Genomic DNA, 15419 nt, shown 5'->3' on the forward strand with positions numbered 1-15419 from the left:
GTCACGGGCAAACAAAAATGAAATTGAAAAATCTGACAAGTATCGTTTGTGTGGCTCGGGCAGAAGATCATCTCTGCCAAGTTCCATGAAAATCGGATGAAATTTGTGAACGCTGAAACTTTTCGTAGAGTTTGGACTAAATCCAATATGGCGGTGGTCCAATATGGCGGAAAGTGACATAATAGGAGTCATTGAACTCAGGTCGGTCCAGGGATTACAACAGTGCCTGATTTGTGAAAATCGGACCCACCGTTCAATGGTCACATGCGTGAATGCAATCCAGGTTCGACCCATTGGTGGCGCTAGAGTGTTGGGCATAGAGTTCTATAAATTGGTGAGAGTGATCATGGGACGGTTCTGAATCAGTGTGCCGAATTTCATAACTTTAGACCCAGCGGTTCTATTTTCGGCCAAATTTTGACCCGTTGGTGGCGCTAGACGGCTGGGTTTAGAGATCCGTAAATGAGCGTGAGTGGTCAGTGGAGTGTCCCGAAACTTTCTGCCAAAAAATCTGCACTTTTTAGCCAGGCGTTCTATGGGCTGCCATAGACTCCAATGGCAGATGTGTAATAATAATAATAGGAAAAGCTAGTAACTCAATGGGTGCCTTCGCAGCTTCGCTGCTTGGCCCCCAATAATAATAGGAAAAACTACTAACTCAATGGGTGCCTTCGCAGCTTCGCTGCTAGGCCCCCAAATATAGCTGCAAGCAGCAATGCGGGGGCCTAGCAGAGCGCTATAGCAGGAATGGCGTTGCCATGGCATGAGCAAGCACTCATAGCAAGAGGCCAAATTACACCTATGTCCTTGTGCGTTCTCACAATCAGCTACCATGTCCCTCTACCAAGTTTGGACTTCATACACCAAAGTGTTGCTGAGATGTGAGCTCAATTTCTTTATTACAGCACCCCTAGAGGCCAAATGAGACCACTTTCCTTGCATGTCCTCACAATCAGCTAATATGTCCCTGTACCAAGTTTGGACTTTGTACACCAAAGCGTTGCTGAGATACAAGCTCACTTCCTGTATTACAGCGCCCCCTATAGAGGCCACATGATGCCAATTTCCTAGTGCGTCCTCACAATCAGATACCAAGTCCCTGTACCAAGTTTGGACTTCATACATTAAAGCATAGCCGAGATGTTAGCCCACTTCCTGTTTGGTGGCTTCATCGCCATATTTGATTGGCTGTCACGGGCAAACAAAAATGAAATTAAAAGATCTGACAAGTATCGTTTGTGCGGCTCGGTCTGAAGATCATCTCCGACAAGTTCTGTGAAAATCAGATGAAATTTGTAACCGCTGAAACTTTTCGTAGAGTTTGGACTAAATCCATAATGGCGGAGGTCCAATATGGCGGAAAGTGATAGGATAGGGGTCGATGAACTCTGTATGGTCAAAGGATTCAGACACTACCTCAATTGTGAAAATCAGACAAAAGAGTCAAGGATCACGCGCATGAACACATGTCCAGCATTGAACTGGTGGTGGCGCTAGAGTGTTCAATGTATATGCATATAAATTGCTGTGAGTGATTGAGACAGTGTCCTGACTAATGGTATCGAGTTTTGTTATGTTAACTCAAAGTGCCACAGAGATGTTAGTCCACTTCCTGTTTGGCGCTTCATCACCATATTTGATTGGCTGTCACGGGCAAACAAAAATGAAATTGAAAAATCTGACAAGTATTGTTTGTGCGGCTCGAGCAGAAGATCATCTCCGCAAAGTTCCATGAAAATCGGATTAAATTTCTGACCGCTGAAACTTTTCGTAGAGTTTGGACTAAATCCAATATGGCGGAGGTCCAATATGGCGGAAAGTGACGTAATAGGGGTCATTGAACTTAGGTCGGTCCAGGGATTCCAACGGTGCCTGATATGTGAAAATCGGACGCACCGTTCAATGGTCACATATGTGAATGCAATCCAGGTTCGACCCATTGGTGGCGCTAGAGTGTTGGGCATAGAGTTCTGTAAATTGGTGAGAGTGATCATGGGACAGTGCTGAATAAGTGTGCCAAATTTTATAACTTTAGACCCAGCGGTTCAATTTTCGGCCAGATTTTGACCTGTTGGTGGCGCTAGATGGCTGGGTTTAGAGGTCCGTAAATGAGTGTGAGTGGTCAGTGGAGTGTCCTGAAACTTTCTGCCAAAAAATCTGAACTTTTTAGCCAGGCGTTCTATGGGCTGCCATAGACTCCAATGGCAGAAGTGTAATAATAGGAAAAGCTAGTAACTCAATGGGTGCCTTCGCAGCTTCGCTGCTTGGCCCCCAATAATAAGAAATCATAGAAACACAATGGGTGCCTTCGCAGCTTCGCTGCTTGGCCCCCAATAAGAAAACATAGAAACACAATGGGTGCCTTCGCAGCTTCGCTGCTTGGCCCCCAATAATGCAGGCATGAAGTGAAAGTGGGGGAGTTCGGCCATTGCTGAGGTGTTCTATGTGTTTACCTACAAGATAATAAATACATAGGCAACCGGACGTTGAGGAGTTCCATAAACAGTGGAAATATAAGTCTTATATTTTACATGTACAATACATAATAATAAAAGTGTTGTGGAAGTATTACACGTTTACTGTTTAATAGAGAATCTGCGGGACAAGGCAAACCGAAATGGTCACAGTTAGGCTAGCCTATGTCTTTTCAAGTTCATTTGGGGACAAGCCAGCATCTTTTAAATCATGGGGCTTTATGTTACAGTTGTGTCCGGCCTGATATTAGAAACGGCATTCAATAATAAAAAAAATAAAATACAATAAAAAAACTTGAGCGCAATCTCTTGTAGACAGCTGGATTTAGTCCTTCTGGATTTTGTGTTGAGGCGCAATTTGTATCTTCTTATGTGTAGCCTACGTTATTCATGCTATGACACTCCAGTCCAGTAGAGGGAAATAAAAAGTTGATAAAGCACTATGGGAAGTCCTCATAATCAGAGAAGAAGACCCAGTGAGAAATAAACGCAAAAGCAATTTAGCACTTTTCGCTCCAGGAAAACTAGGTGTATCTACTTTATTTGTTCTTTCGCTATTTTCGGGTGGTGCACTGTCTAAGATTTTTATTTTTGAAATCGTTGGTACAACAATGGTCCTGTCGTCCTCACAGCAAGTTGTTGTTGCCTTCACTGCTGTTCTGTTCGCATTTGTGGTGTTCCCCAGAATGTTTGGAGGTGGGACAGGGTCGAGGGAACCCAAGTCTTATGAACAGCGATACAAGAAAGGTACGGCCTAAGTTCCCTAGCTAGGCTATTTCATTATTTTTGCGAATTAAGTTTTTGTGTTGACATGCTGTCCTCGCGTCTTACTTGCAAGCTTCCACATGATGCGAAGATAACATTAGCTGCGCATGCAATGTCTGCGTCACTAACGTTACAATAGCCTATGTATTTTATTTATTAATTTATTGTATTTAATGATATATATGACATGTATTTAATGATATATATGACATGTATTTTTGGTGCCATATTTTGCTGTATGTTATAGCCCAAACATTTGTTTATGTGTCTTTGTCCAAAGACCATGGCTGTTGTTGAATAATCTCCGATTATGTGGGCCCAATCTCTCCTACCATGAAAGTATTACATGTAAATAATGTTGATCGTGCTCCCCTGGCTGTCTGTCTTCATGGTTGTGTTGTATCAGGCCCAGGCCCAGGGGCATTAAAGGGGCAGCCGTTCAGCATGAACCCCACCTCCAAGCCTGGCCACCAGGGCCAGAGTGCAGAGAGCATAAAGCAGATGAGGAAGATGGTGGAGCAGGAGATGAAGAGTGATAAATATAAATCCAACAGTAACAACAACAAAGGCTACGTCTTCACCCTCATGCCTATGTATGCCATCGGTGTGGGGCTGTTTGCAGTGTACAAGTTCTTGAAGGTGAGGGGATTTCATGAGACTGACTGGTTGTTAGACCTGAACTTGAACTTTAAATCACATGTTTATTTCTCTCTCTCTCTCTCTCTCTCTCTCTCTCTCTCTCACACACACACACACACACACACACACACACACACATACACACACACGCACGCACACACACACACACACTCTACATTCTCTCCTTTATTGTTAATCTTTTACATCAAAACATAAACACTGTGTTTTTATGCAGATTAAATCGGCAGACGACATGCAAGCCCAGAAGGACAAGCTTACAAAAGGGGCCAAAAAATCTGAACAAACAGGTGTGTGTGTCTGTGTCTGTGTCTGTGTATGTCTGTGTGTCTATATTTGCTTAGTGGCAGAGCTACTCCCTTGTGTTTGCCTATTTCATTGAGCATGTGAACTGCATGAATGTGTGGTTTTGTGAAGGCAAATGAAGCCAGGTCTGTGTATGTGTACATGTGCATGTGGATGTTGCCAAGATGACCGCTGTTTTGTTTGTTCGTCGCTCACAGAAAGCCAGTTGAACGAGTTGGAGCAGCGGCTAGCGCAGACGGAGAGAATGCTCAATTCCATTCTTACCCAGCTGGACCCTTTAACAAACTGGTGAGTGTGTACAGTCGAGGGTTCATCTACTGTCCAGCAGTCCAGTATACACTTCTCTGCAGGGTGTATGTAACGGAGGCGAACTGAGCTAGCATGCTAGTTGGCTGTGTAAATCCTCACACCTTGGAAGCCTGGGCTTTTAGCTCAGTGGCTAGAGCGTTCGACTCCCATGCCGGTGTGTGTTGAAGTGGCGGGTTCGAGGGCCGTGAGTGGCGGACAAATTACGACCTCTGTTACATGTAGGACTGTGAGGTGCACAAGCATCACCACAATGTGGAATAACATTTTTTAATAGATTAATGAATTTGATTTATTAAATTGGTGCATAACTGTCCTTTAAATTTATATTTAATTATATTTTAATTTATAGACCATTTTTGTTTAATGTTCATTGTTACTGCCACTGTGTGAATCAATCTAGTCAAATGCAAGCCCATCTATCTCCTCTCACTCACATTAACAGTGTGAAGTCCGTGGCCATGGACCAGAAGAATGAGATCATGTCCCAACTCCAGAGTATTCGCCAACTGATGAGAAAAAGGGGCATGGAATGCCCTCCCCTCAATATAGAAGGTATTTCATTCTGTTCGGAAATTAACATTCTGTTCTGTTTGCATGTGAATATTTGCATTGGTCCAGAAAACCACTATATTGTCATTAGAGCTGTCACGATCATGACATTTTACTTGTACATTGTACATGTTTTTAATTGGTAGTGAGAAAAGGCGCACTCAACTTCAAAACTCACAACAATTTCGGGTGCGAGTTAGACAGTTACATGTTTTTAGTTGTCATAAGCATATTTGCACTACTTTAACTAATTACATTGTTAAAGTCTGGCTACTTTAACCCTTAGAACCCGATTGACGCAAAGTGCGTCAAAAAACACACCCTTTCTTCTCTGTTACATTGCTCCGGAACTGTTCATCGCAGCGAGATGAAACCTTTATTGCGTGACAGAGCAGAATTGGGGCTTTCCAACGAGACTACACACTTGTCTGTAAAAAAAAATCATGAAATTAAATCAAATTGCATCATATTTACAGTCTATACTTCTCTGCGTTCACCTGCGCACCCATTACTCTCGTTTGAATTACTCGCAAACCCGTGATCGCATAGATATGCCACGCATGTCAGATGAAAGAGGAGACTCAGAGCTATCATTTGATACCAAGTACATCCTTCTGGGTTATAAAACATACGAAGTGACAGCAAAATAATAACTTCATATAGCTGGACTTACCCCACGTTTTTGTCTGTTTTTGTGGCAAAGCATGCCACAAATCCAACGCTATCGTGTGTTTCTCTATGTGAAAGCATGTTCATAATCCGGTTTTGAGATCCTAGCAAATTCCTGCATGGCATCCAATTCAAGGCTCACATTGCATCCCAATTTGTTCACCAAAGAAACACCTTTTTTGCCTTTACTTTGTTCATGGCAATGCAGTAAAAAGTTGAGAATCATTATGAGTGCATACACCATATGCACGCAGGCTAACACGCAACCTCGGGTCAAGTCGGGTCAGATCAGTTCGTGTCAAAGATATGGAGCGCAGAAAGGTAATTTTTCATCACTAAATAAAAAATGGCATTTATTTCCGTAAATTACACACCACATATTTCTGTAAATTGCTCAGCCCCAGAGTATCCCTCCAACATGGCAATTATATTGCCTGATTCAGGACAGTCTGCCCTACACACACATGAAATGCATGTAGAGCTAAGAGCTTGCTGTGGTGAGATACATGTCAAAATATAAGAATTTTTATAATACGCATTTTATATTTTAATTCTTTAAAAATCAAAATAAAATCAATGCTAGTACTAATACATGAAATGAGATCTGGAGAAATGAGAAATGAGATCTGGATAGCCTAGACTCAAACAATATATAATATGTGTGTGTGGCACAATGACCAGAATAAATCCTTATGAATAAAGGTAGTGAAAATGCCCTAAAAACAGCTTAGGGTTCTAAGGGTTAACAATGTAATTGTGTCTCTTATTGAGAATTGTTATTCTCAAATGATGGTGATCAAGCGATTATGTAATAATTGTCACATGCCTAATTTTCAATGATTGATTGTGAATGTTTATATCTAAACTTCAGCAGTAGTCAACATATAGGTAGGGGGAATCAGTAGGCTTGTTCATCAATGCTACTTTGACACTTATGAATGTCTCAGTGACCATGACGACAATGTTGTATTTTGACATCAGGTCGGATTCAGGTGTTTTGCTTATTATTTCAATGTGTGTAGTCATAGTGAAGATTAATGTTGACAGTGTTGTGATCTTGTTCATTTACATTTAGTGAATGTGGGTACTATGTTTGAGTAAGCAAATCAGTGTGGTGACCTGGATAACAGGGAGGGGGAGGGGAAATGTGTAAAACTGATTTGTGTTTGTCTGCAAATAATTGCTGTGCTTAGTAATCAGACAGTAACTATAATAAACGATGTGTATACCCATGTCATACTTTTTGTCAACATGTTGAAGATAGACTCACTAGAAACTAGGTACTGGGCGTATGTTTGTGTAATATAAAATATAGTGTTGTGTTATGTCATTTAAATGGAAGGAACTTAAATGATTTTTTATCTATGTGCAGCTGTTATGTATCCGTTTTGATGGTTTGCACATTGCTCAGAATTTCCTGCTTTGTGTCCTCACAGAGCCGGCCTGCCAGAGGAACCTGGACGAGCTCATCGAGACCCTGGCAGCACGGCAGAAAGTTCCAGAATCCGCAACGGTACAAGAACAGGAAGGGGAGACAACTTTGGATCCGGAGTGTGCCACCTCTCAGCCGGTGAAGACAGGAAATGACATGGACTCGGATGCTGCCATGGAGGTGCTAAGAGGTGGAGAGAAGGAAACGAGTGAACGAAAGGAAGAGGACGAGTACGAGGAAGGAGAAGACAGTGACCACAGCATGCCCTCCCTGGAGGACCCCAGTGAGATGTCTATAGAAAATATCGGGGCCACCTCTCAGAATGTCGCAGAAAGTTCTTTGATCGGTTTGCGGAGGCGCAACAGACCTGAATGAATTGATTTGCCCTTCATGCAAACGTTTGATGTAATGAAAAATATTTATTTACCATTTATTTAATGCAGTCATTGCTTTTAATTGATTTCAACAAACACTACGTGTGTGTGTGTGTGTGTGTGAGTGTGTGAGTTAGAGAGAGAGAGATCTGAAACCTGACTTGTCATATCATAATCATGAAGATGTTACTTTTTATATTTCACAAGATACTTTGATAGTTTCCTCACTTAATCACTGCAAGTTTTTTTTTAAATCAAATTTTTTAGATCATTCTAGAGCCTTGCGGTTTGTTCAAAGTTGCTGTGTAGCTTCATGTTAAAGGAGAAATCCAGACGATTTTTACATGGATCTTGTTCATCGACAGTACTCGGCGACGTCTAGCGATCAAGATCAATGTAAAAATCGGCCGCATTTCTCCTTTAAAGTATAAATCCAGCCATATGCTTTTCACTCTGATGCACTGATATAAATGATTTTTTGGCATACACTTCTGGGCAGTCTGGACATGCAGTATGGCTATACTGTATGTCTCCATGTCCTCTTGCAAAGAGTGGATTGAAGGAAGAAGGCTTCCATCATTCATTTTCTTATTTAAATCAAAATGGTCTCTTCTTATTGCATAATGCATGAATCAGTTGGCTCAAGCACTTTTTTTCAGTGCAATGTTGTCTTCCTCTTATCCATTATTGATTTATTGGGTATGCTATATATTATGCAATGTTTTTGTTATAACGAAGAATATTAATCTTCACCCTCTCTTGTTTTTTATGCATGATGACAATCATTGCTGTTTTTTTTTTTTTTTTTTAAATCACAAGTTACATTTTACATTAAGAACCAGATGACACTTAAAGCAGCTGTTTCTTGTTTCAGTTGGTCAAAGGACAGTGGGCATAAGTACGGTTTGATGGAACGTTTGCTGGAAATCGTTTGACATTGCTTTAAAAACAGAACGTATGAATGGCATGCTTGCTCTCGTTGGCTGTCGAAGGGATATGTTATACCTCAGTGTGCTCTGAATCTCTTCAGAAGCATCACAGTTCGATCACCTATGGTGAAATCACATTTAATGTAGTAGCCTGTTTTTCTTTTTTTAGATCCTAGTTGATCTAGTTACACATAAAACAGAATCAAGTTTAAAAACATCTTTTAGTGCTTGAGTTCTTCAGAGTTTTGCAGCCCCTCATTGTGCTTCTAAGCAGTTTGAAGTAGATATAGCAAGAGGTCTGCCCCACTGTTCAAAGTCTGCATGAAAACACTGAAGTTTGTGTGAAGAGCTATGACTATAAATACATGTCCCTGATTAGGCTGCTCATTTGAGTGGTGATAATTAGTCGTTCCACTGTTTGTCTACTGTCTTCTTGTCTTGTCGTTTCAGAAGTTAATATGTACGATTGTTAACTAAAGTGTGCTTATTAATAATATGTATGCCTTGTGTGAAATGATATGTGACATTGTTTTCGTTTTTATCATACAGTGTAAGTTTTCTTTTTTTGTCTCCTGCTTTTCTGCAAGGAAACTTGTCTGCATCTGCAAAGATACATCTTGACACGACATTTTACCACTTGGCAAGACTGGCATCCCAAAGGAAAATCTCTTGTCTCGAAAATGTCTTTTTTTTTGGCTCATGACAAATTAATCACCTCTTACTGAGATCTCATCTGTTTCTCCTAAGGGACCCCCAGGAGAAATAAGGTGAGATAAGAATAGATTGAGAATATCTTAAATTGAACTTAAATTGGACTTGGCCTGAGACTAGAGGAGAGCTATTTCTCAGCTGCTGTGGAATGGTAGGCCTATGTTTATCTTCCATTAGAAATATTTGTCTGCTTCACTGTATTCAGAGGTTAATGAGAAATATTTTAATCAATGCTGATTTTTCCCCCCTGAATATTTTTTTAAAAGGTAATGTGCCATTTCACTCTGTCGCTGACATTGTTTTGTCATCCCCCTTTCATGGTATCAAGATGTACTCCAGCATAGATTCTCATGTGTTTGTTTGTATTAGTATATGTTTGTATTACTTTTTTCATTTTCATTGTTTGTAATTTAAAGTTTGTAAGTGGTACTGTTAGAATGATAGAATGCATCTAAGACAAGAGAAACAACATGTTGTATGCCTTACTTTAATACAAAATGACAATGAAAAATATTGTTGTTACTGTTGTTTTTTGTGAGCCCGCACCACTGGATTTTACTTTCAAATGGTTTTGTGTCAAATCAAAATAGTGCATACAGACAACGAGCCGTGTAGACCAGTGGTTCTCAAATGGGCGTATACGCGTACCCCTGGAGGTACATGAAGGCACTCCAGGGAGTACGTGAGATTTTAAAATATACATATCATTTGCAAAATATATAATCATTTGCAATACATTTAGTAAAGGATTATTAAAATGTTCAAAATAGTTTTTTTTTCAAATGTTTGAATTTTGTTTGTGTTTATCAGTTCCAAAGTTTAATAAATTAGACACTGATGGCACAGTGCTCTGTTTTAAGTATTTTTTTTCTCAACTAAAAATGCTTTGCGCTGGTAGGGGGGGTACTTGGCTGAAAAAATATTTCACAGGGGGTACATCACTGAAAAAAGGTTGAGAACCACTGGTGTAGACCAATTAGCGTTTGTTCAGCAGTAGGCCGCTTCTTTCCCTGGATGGTGTGCTAAACTCGGTGAACAGCAGAGGGCGCTATGCCTTTGGCAATTATTTCTGATAGGCTATTTCACGGGCATGGGATCTGTACAGAAGTTATTCAGAAGATGAAGGACCTCAACATGTTTGTGTGGCTACTTTTTTCTCTTAGCAGGGCCAAAGAATCAGCAAGAGAGTGAAACATTCATATTCATTGAATTAAATGACATGCTGTCTCCAAATAATTCCAGGCTATTTTATTTTCGAACCATGAGCATGTTATCACAACAATGCGATTTTAATAAATTAATTAGATAAAAAGTGGTGACGCCTATCTACGGATAAATTACGAGCTCTCAGTAACAAGTTGAAGTTCTGTCTCTTCAAATAGTAGGCATTCCCGCGTTTACTTTATTTCGTCTTTAGATCTCTTCTGCAGTCGTCAGATGTGCAGTTTGCATTTATGTTCTAGACATCATTCATGCATCATATTATTATTTCGAATAACGCATAATTTTCATTGTTATGAAGAAATATACTATTTGAAGTAGGTCGTAACGTTGCATTCTATGATAAGAATCAGCAATCACGCGCGGCGCGTCTAGCTGTTCTATTTTTAGAAGAAGCGAGTAAGTGAGCGAGCGAGTGAGTGAGCAAGAGTGTGAGAGAAAGGACTTGTGTCGTAAACGCATGCAACTCCATGATAAGCGAACCTACTAGAAGTTCGTCGCCACCACGCCGGAGAAGGAGAGAAACCCTCTAAACACTGGCCAAATTAAATCCTGCGTGTCCAGGTGGAATAACTAGTTCAAGTATCGTAATGAAAAACCCTATAACCACTGGGCAATCCGATATACTTTGTCCAAAATTTAAGACCGGACCGGTTATTTGCGCACGCAACATTCCTTTACATAGAAAGTTCCATAGGTCTCAAATTCAACTTAAAGAGACACTCAGTTTAATTCTAAATGAAGGCAATTACTGGCTAAGACCCTAATACTGAGCGAATCCAACACGTATAGAACCAACTTCAAATAAGCACGACCAAAATGAACGGGCAAATGAAATGGGATTGTAACGCTACTATATCGAAGCGAGCTGTCATGTTAGTTTTTTTTAATAAGGGTTTTGGATTATTTTGAGTTTTCTGACCTGAGACTGACTGTTTCGTGACAGAATATGTACAGGCTCGTGTAAAAATAGCAAAAGCAGAAGTGTATTAACCTATACTATCATTAACCTATACGAATGAGAAAACGAATGCTTGGATACACTGTTTGCTATTACACTCGCATGGGTTTTCTCAGTTACAGGCAACAGTTTGTTGATCTTAGAAAATGCAACCTGAAATGGGCGTGTATGAAAGCAACTGTCTGCGCTGTAGAAACAAAGCACGCCTTGAAGAAGGGAGGAGAGTAACCGTGTTGCCCTTGACGCTGTTACCGGAGTAACACGCACATTTTTAGACAGATGGGAGAGAATCCAAAGACGCCTCTTGCTTGTCTGTATTCTCAGTGCATGCTGTTGAACGTGACGGATAAATATTCTGGGTGTACCTTTGGCTGCATCCGAGTTCACCTCGGCGCCTGGTAAGAGTGAAGAGGTCACAGAGACAAATAAAACGCTCACAGCATGTGTTGTGACTTCACATAGGGCCACATAGAGAGGAAGACATGCGAGAGGCTGTGAGAGGCAGGACATGTGTGTAGGAAAGTGAGTGCGGGAGATTGAGAGACACTTTCAAAAGATTTCACTAATGATGTGATTTCCATCTCCATATGAAATCAGAGATCCTTTCGGGCAACGGAGCGACTGCACCTTTTTGGATTCGGATAGCTATTTGGTGCTCATAAACGGACAGGGTGTGCGCGCGCCGTAGCTCGTTGTTGCTATCGACTCGCTCGATACTTTTTCCAGCAAGTCATGTCTTACCCAGAGCTATGGGTAAGTTCGACGACAACGAGAGGATAATCCTCAATGTTGGGGGAACCAGGCACGAAACATACCGAACCACATTAAGGACTCTGCCAGGCACACGGTTGGCTCTCCTCGCCTCCGATTCTGACATCGAGTCTGTTCTGGACCACCTGCAACAAGTTCCTGGCTTTATTGAGTACAATGCGCGTAACAACGAATACTTTTTCGATCGCCACCCGGGAGTTTTCGCATATGTCCTCAACTACTACAGGACCGGGAAACTCCACTGCCCGGCAGATGTCTGCGGTCCACTCTTCGAGGAAGAGTTGTCATTTTGGGGCATCGATGAGACGGACGTGGAGCCTTGCTGCTGGATGACTTATCGCCAGCACAGGGACGCAGAGGAGGCTCTCGATGTCTTTGAAATGAACGTGGACAACGGGGACGATGAGGATGAGATTGGGAAAAGACTAGGTATCGAAGATGTATCTCCCACTCATGGCAATGTCAGCTTTTGGAAAAAGTGGCAACCGGTGATGTGGAATCTATTCGAAGATCCCTACTCTTCCAGGGCAGCAAGGGTAAGAAGTGCGCTTGGAAAGGTTGATGGCTTTTTGTGCCAAGTTGCCAACACATGGAATTTCCCAATTCTTTCTTCCGTTCTTTCTTTCTCCATACTCTTTCACTTCTCCCTTTCCTGTAATTCTACATATAAGTCCCTCTATGTCCTTGATTATAGCATATGGTTTACTGATTTGTGCGCCCTGAGCGCAGTACTTGGAGAGCAACGGCTCCCCAAAATATGCGGTACAGACATACTGCGTATACAGTCCAAACGCGCGTAGAAACAGCCCCAATTATTTATCAGTGACGTTAAATAGACATGCACCCTGTTTGTTGTAACTTATTGGGGTATCCAGTGCTCTATTAACTTTAGCTAAAGATGGAAATAACATCAAACTGACATCTAAGGTAGACGCAAATGTACATAGTAGGACGCAGGATTGGGGAACAGATGTGATTATTTGAGGAACTAATTGAAGATCATCTTAGATCATAGATCATCTTAGATCATATCAGCAACATTTTGACACCATCATATCCAAATATCTACTGATATATTAATAACATAAATTCACATCTTCTGCATATTATAACGCATATTTAACTACACTAGCCTATGTGTTGAAAAACGACTTTGGGCCCTTGCATTAATGTTCTATTTACTTAACAAATAAAAAATCCCCTATACCTATGTCATGTCCATGAAAATGTCAAAGCTGTGACTCCACACACCTCAATGATATATTAAAATGTATAGCCAGAAAGCAGTGAAATTATGGTTGCCTGTCCAATATGGCATATGAATAACATGCTGGTGGAGGGGTTAAAATGTAGGCAGATATTTAGATTGGGACATTGTGTACAATCTTTATTAAATTGAACAGTGTCTAAGATCTACCCTCAACAGGTTAGATGTAAGACTCAGCAGTGTGACCTTGCCACACACTTGCCACACACACACACACACACACCCACACACACACACACACACACACACACACACACACACACATGGAGTGCATGGAACTGCAAGGAAGTCAATACTGTGTTCGGTAATTGCACTGTTAAGTGGTTCTTTGAAGTATTTTAGTTTCACCGGGTATTACTAATCTAATATTGCCAGAAGTGGCAGATCGACTTAGACCCAGGAGATTCGTAGACTATATGCGTGTGTGTGTGTGTGTGTGTGTGTGTGTGTGTGTGTGTGTGTGTGTGTGTGAGTGTGTGTGTGTGTGTGAGTGTGTCTGAGAGGGCTGGATAAAGTAAGCCAGTGTAATATGGCATGCTTTGATGCTGCCAGCTCCGCACATGTCTATTGGGATGTTCAGCTTTAGTTACTGAATGCTGTCTCACCTTGCCCTGGACAGCAGTGGCGAGGGAAAATGCAGCCACCTAATCCCTCCGTGACAGGGTGTTACAGCGGAGGAATAACAAATTATCCCTCTATGGAAATGAGGCTGCTCCTCTTTTAGCGCTTCCCTTTCTCCTCGACAGAGAGAGGGAGAGAGAGAGTGTTCCCTGCTTACTTTTGCCACAGGGTGAGAAGCCCACTAACCACAGGCAGATTTTTACCCTTCAGATCAGGGGTTACGAAAAGGCTTTGGCTTAGGCAGGGGTAACAGATCGTCATGTTGAGCGAGGCCCTATTGCTTCTAGTAATGAATTGCAGTGGCACACACACACACACACACACACACACACACACACACACACACACACACACACACACAGGTTCAGGTTCAGGTTCAGGTTCAGGTTCAGGTTCAAACACCACTGCCCTCTCCCTTATTTTAGATTGCACAGTTATATCACTGCTATCAATATCTATTTACCTCAAACATACCTCTACCTCAACCATTATTGCCAGCCTAAGGGTATCTGTCCAGCAGGTGAAATATCTAACAGTCTGTGGTGAAATGTCAACAACTAGTGTATTCACTATTGTCAGAGCTAACGGATATCAGAGAGCTATGAGAAAGGGTTCCATCAATGTCTTGGTGTGATGACATTCAGGTGTCATCTTCCACTATTCCCGGCAACCCAGAAATGAGTAAAGTCTGAGGGATTTCATTATTCATCTGAAATAAATAAATTGTGTCATGTGAGGCTGTTAAGTCCATGAATATTCCAAATGTAGAGCTGTTTTTGAGGAGACACAAATTAATTGCCTTACCTCTTTTTCTGTAGGTAAAGACCTAGTGTTCATCTTGTCCTTGTGGGCAGAGACTATAGAATAGCCCAGAGAGATTTCTGGATGAGTTGTCTAAATTGTATGTTGGTCCATAGCTTAGCAAGGACATGATGTGGGGAGAAACACATTGTGTTTATCACTGTGATCCCTTTCCTGATGTCCATGAATGAGTTCAGAGTGTTTTCTTTTCTCCAACAGGTGTGTAAGGTTGTATCAGTATTGGTTCAGTGCAATGGCTGTATAATCATTGGTTCAGTGTGTCTGTTTTTGTCGTAAGTGCTTCATTAAGTTTATGTGTCTGTCCTTGTCTTTATTTTCACTTCCCATTGTTCATACTGCTGGGGCCTGATAAACAACTTCCCATTTTCTTTCTTTCTTTCTTTCTTTCTTTCTTTCTTTTATTCCATCATTTTTTTCTTCCATTCACTTACTCAGCTTTGTCTCTTGCTCGTTCTTCTCTCTGAGTCGACATGTTGCTCGTGTAATCTGTCGAGCTGTTGTGAGAGACCGATTTGGCTGATGCCCCCCACTTAAGAGGGTTTTAAACCGCCGTTGCCTGGTTGCTTCCCAGAGACGGCCCC

At 41.4% G+C, this 15419-nt stretch overlaps 2 protein-coding genes across 9 annotated transcripts in view; both read left to right on the forward strand.

Moving 5' to 3' along the window:
- Window positions 1-2946: 2946 nt before the first annotated feature.
- LOC143136216 (uncharacterized) lies at window positions 2947-9910 on the forward strand. Its single transcript, XM_076296806.1, has 6 exons — window positions 2947-3221; window positions 3646-3878; window positions 4114-4186; window positions 4400-4490; window positions 4954-5063; window positions 7166-9910. The coding sequence occupies exons 1-6, from the start codon at window positions 3086-3088 to the stop codon at window positions 7534-7536; spliced, it is 1014 nt and encodes a 337-aa protein (XP_076152921.1). The 5' UTR covers window positions 2947-3085; the 3' UTR covers window positions 7537-9910.
- Window positions 9911-12106: 2196 nt separating this feature from the next.
- Window positions 12107-15419, forward strand: part of kcnc2 (potassium voltage-gated channel, Shaw-related subfamily, member 2) — a 66820-nt gene continuing 63507 nt past the window's right edge. For all 8 annotated transcript variants that reach the window (XM_076297376.1, XM_076297379.1, XM_076297381.1 and 5 more), the window contains exon 1: window positions 12107-12664. In XM_076297376.1, the coding sequence (XP_076153491.1) occupies window positions 12107-12664 (558 nt within the window). The remainder of the gene's footprint in view (window positions 12665-15419) is intronic.

Source organism: Alosa pseudoharengus, unplaced genomic scaffold (assembly GCF_046254945.1).
Source record: "Alosa pseudoharengus isolate Yale_2024_CS ecotype anadromous, Long Island Sound unplaced genomic scaffold, YU_APseudo_1.1 YU_APseudo_1.1_scf_20, whole genome shotgun sequence".
Taxonomy (NCBI): domain Eukaryota; kingdom Metazoa; phylum Chordata; class Actinopteri; order Clupeiformes; family Clupeidae; genus Alosa; species Alosa pseudoharengus.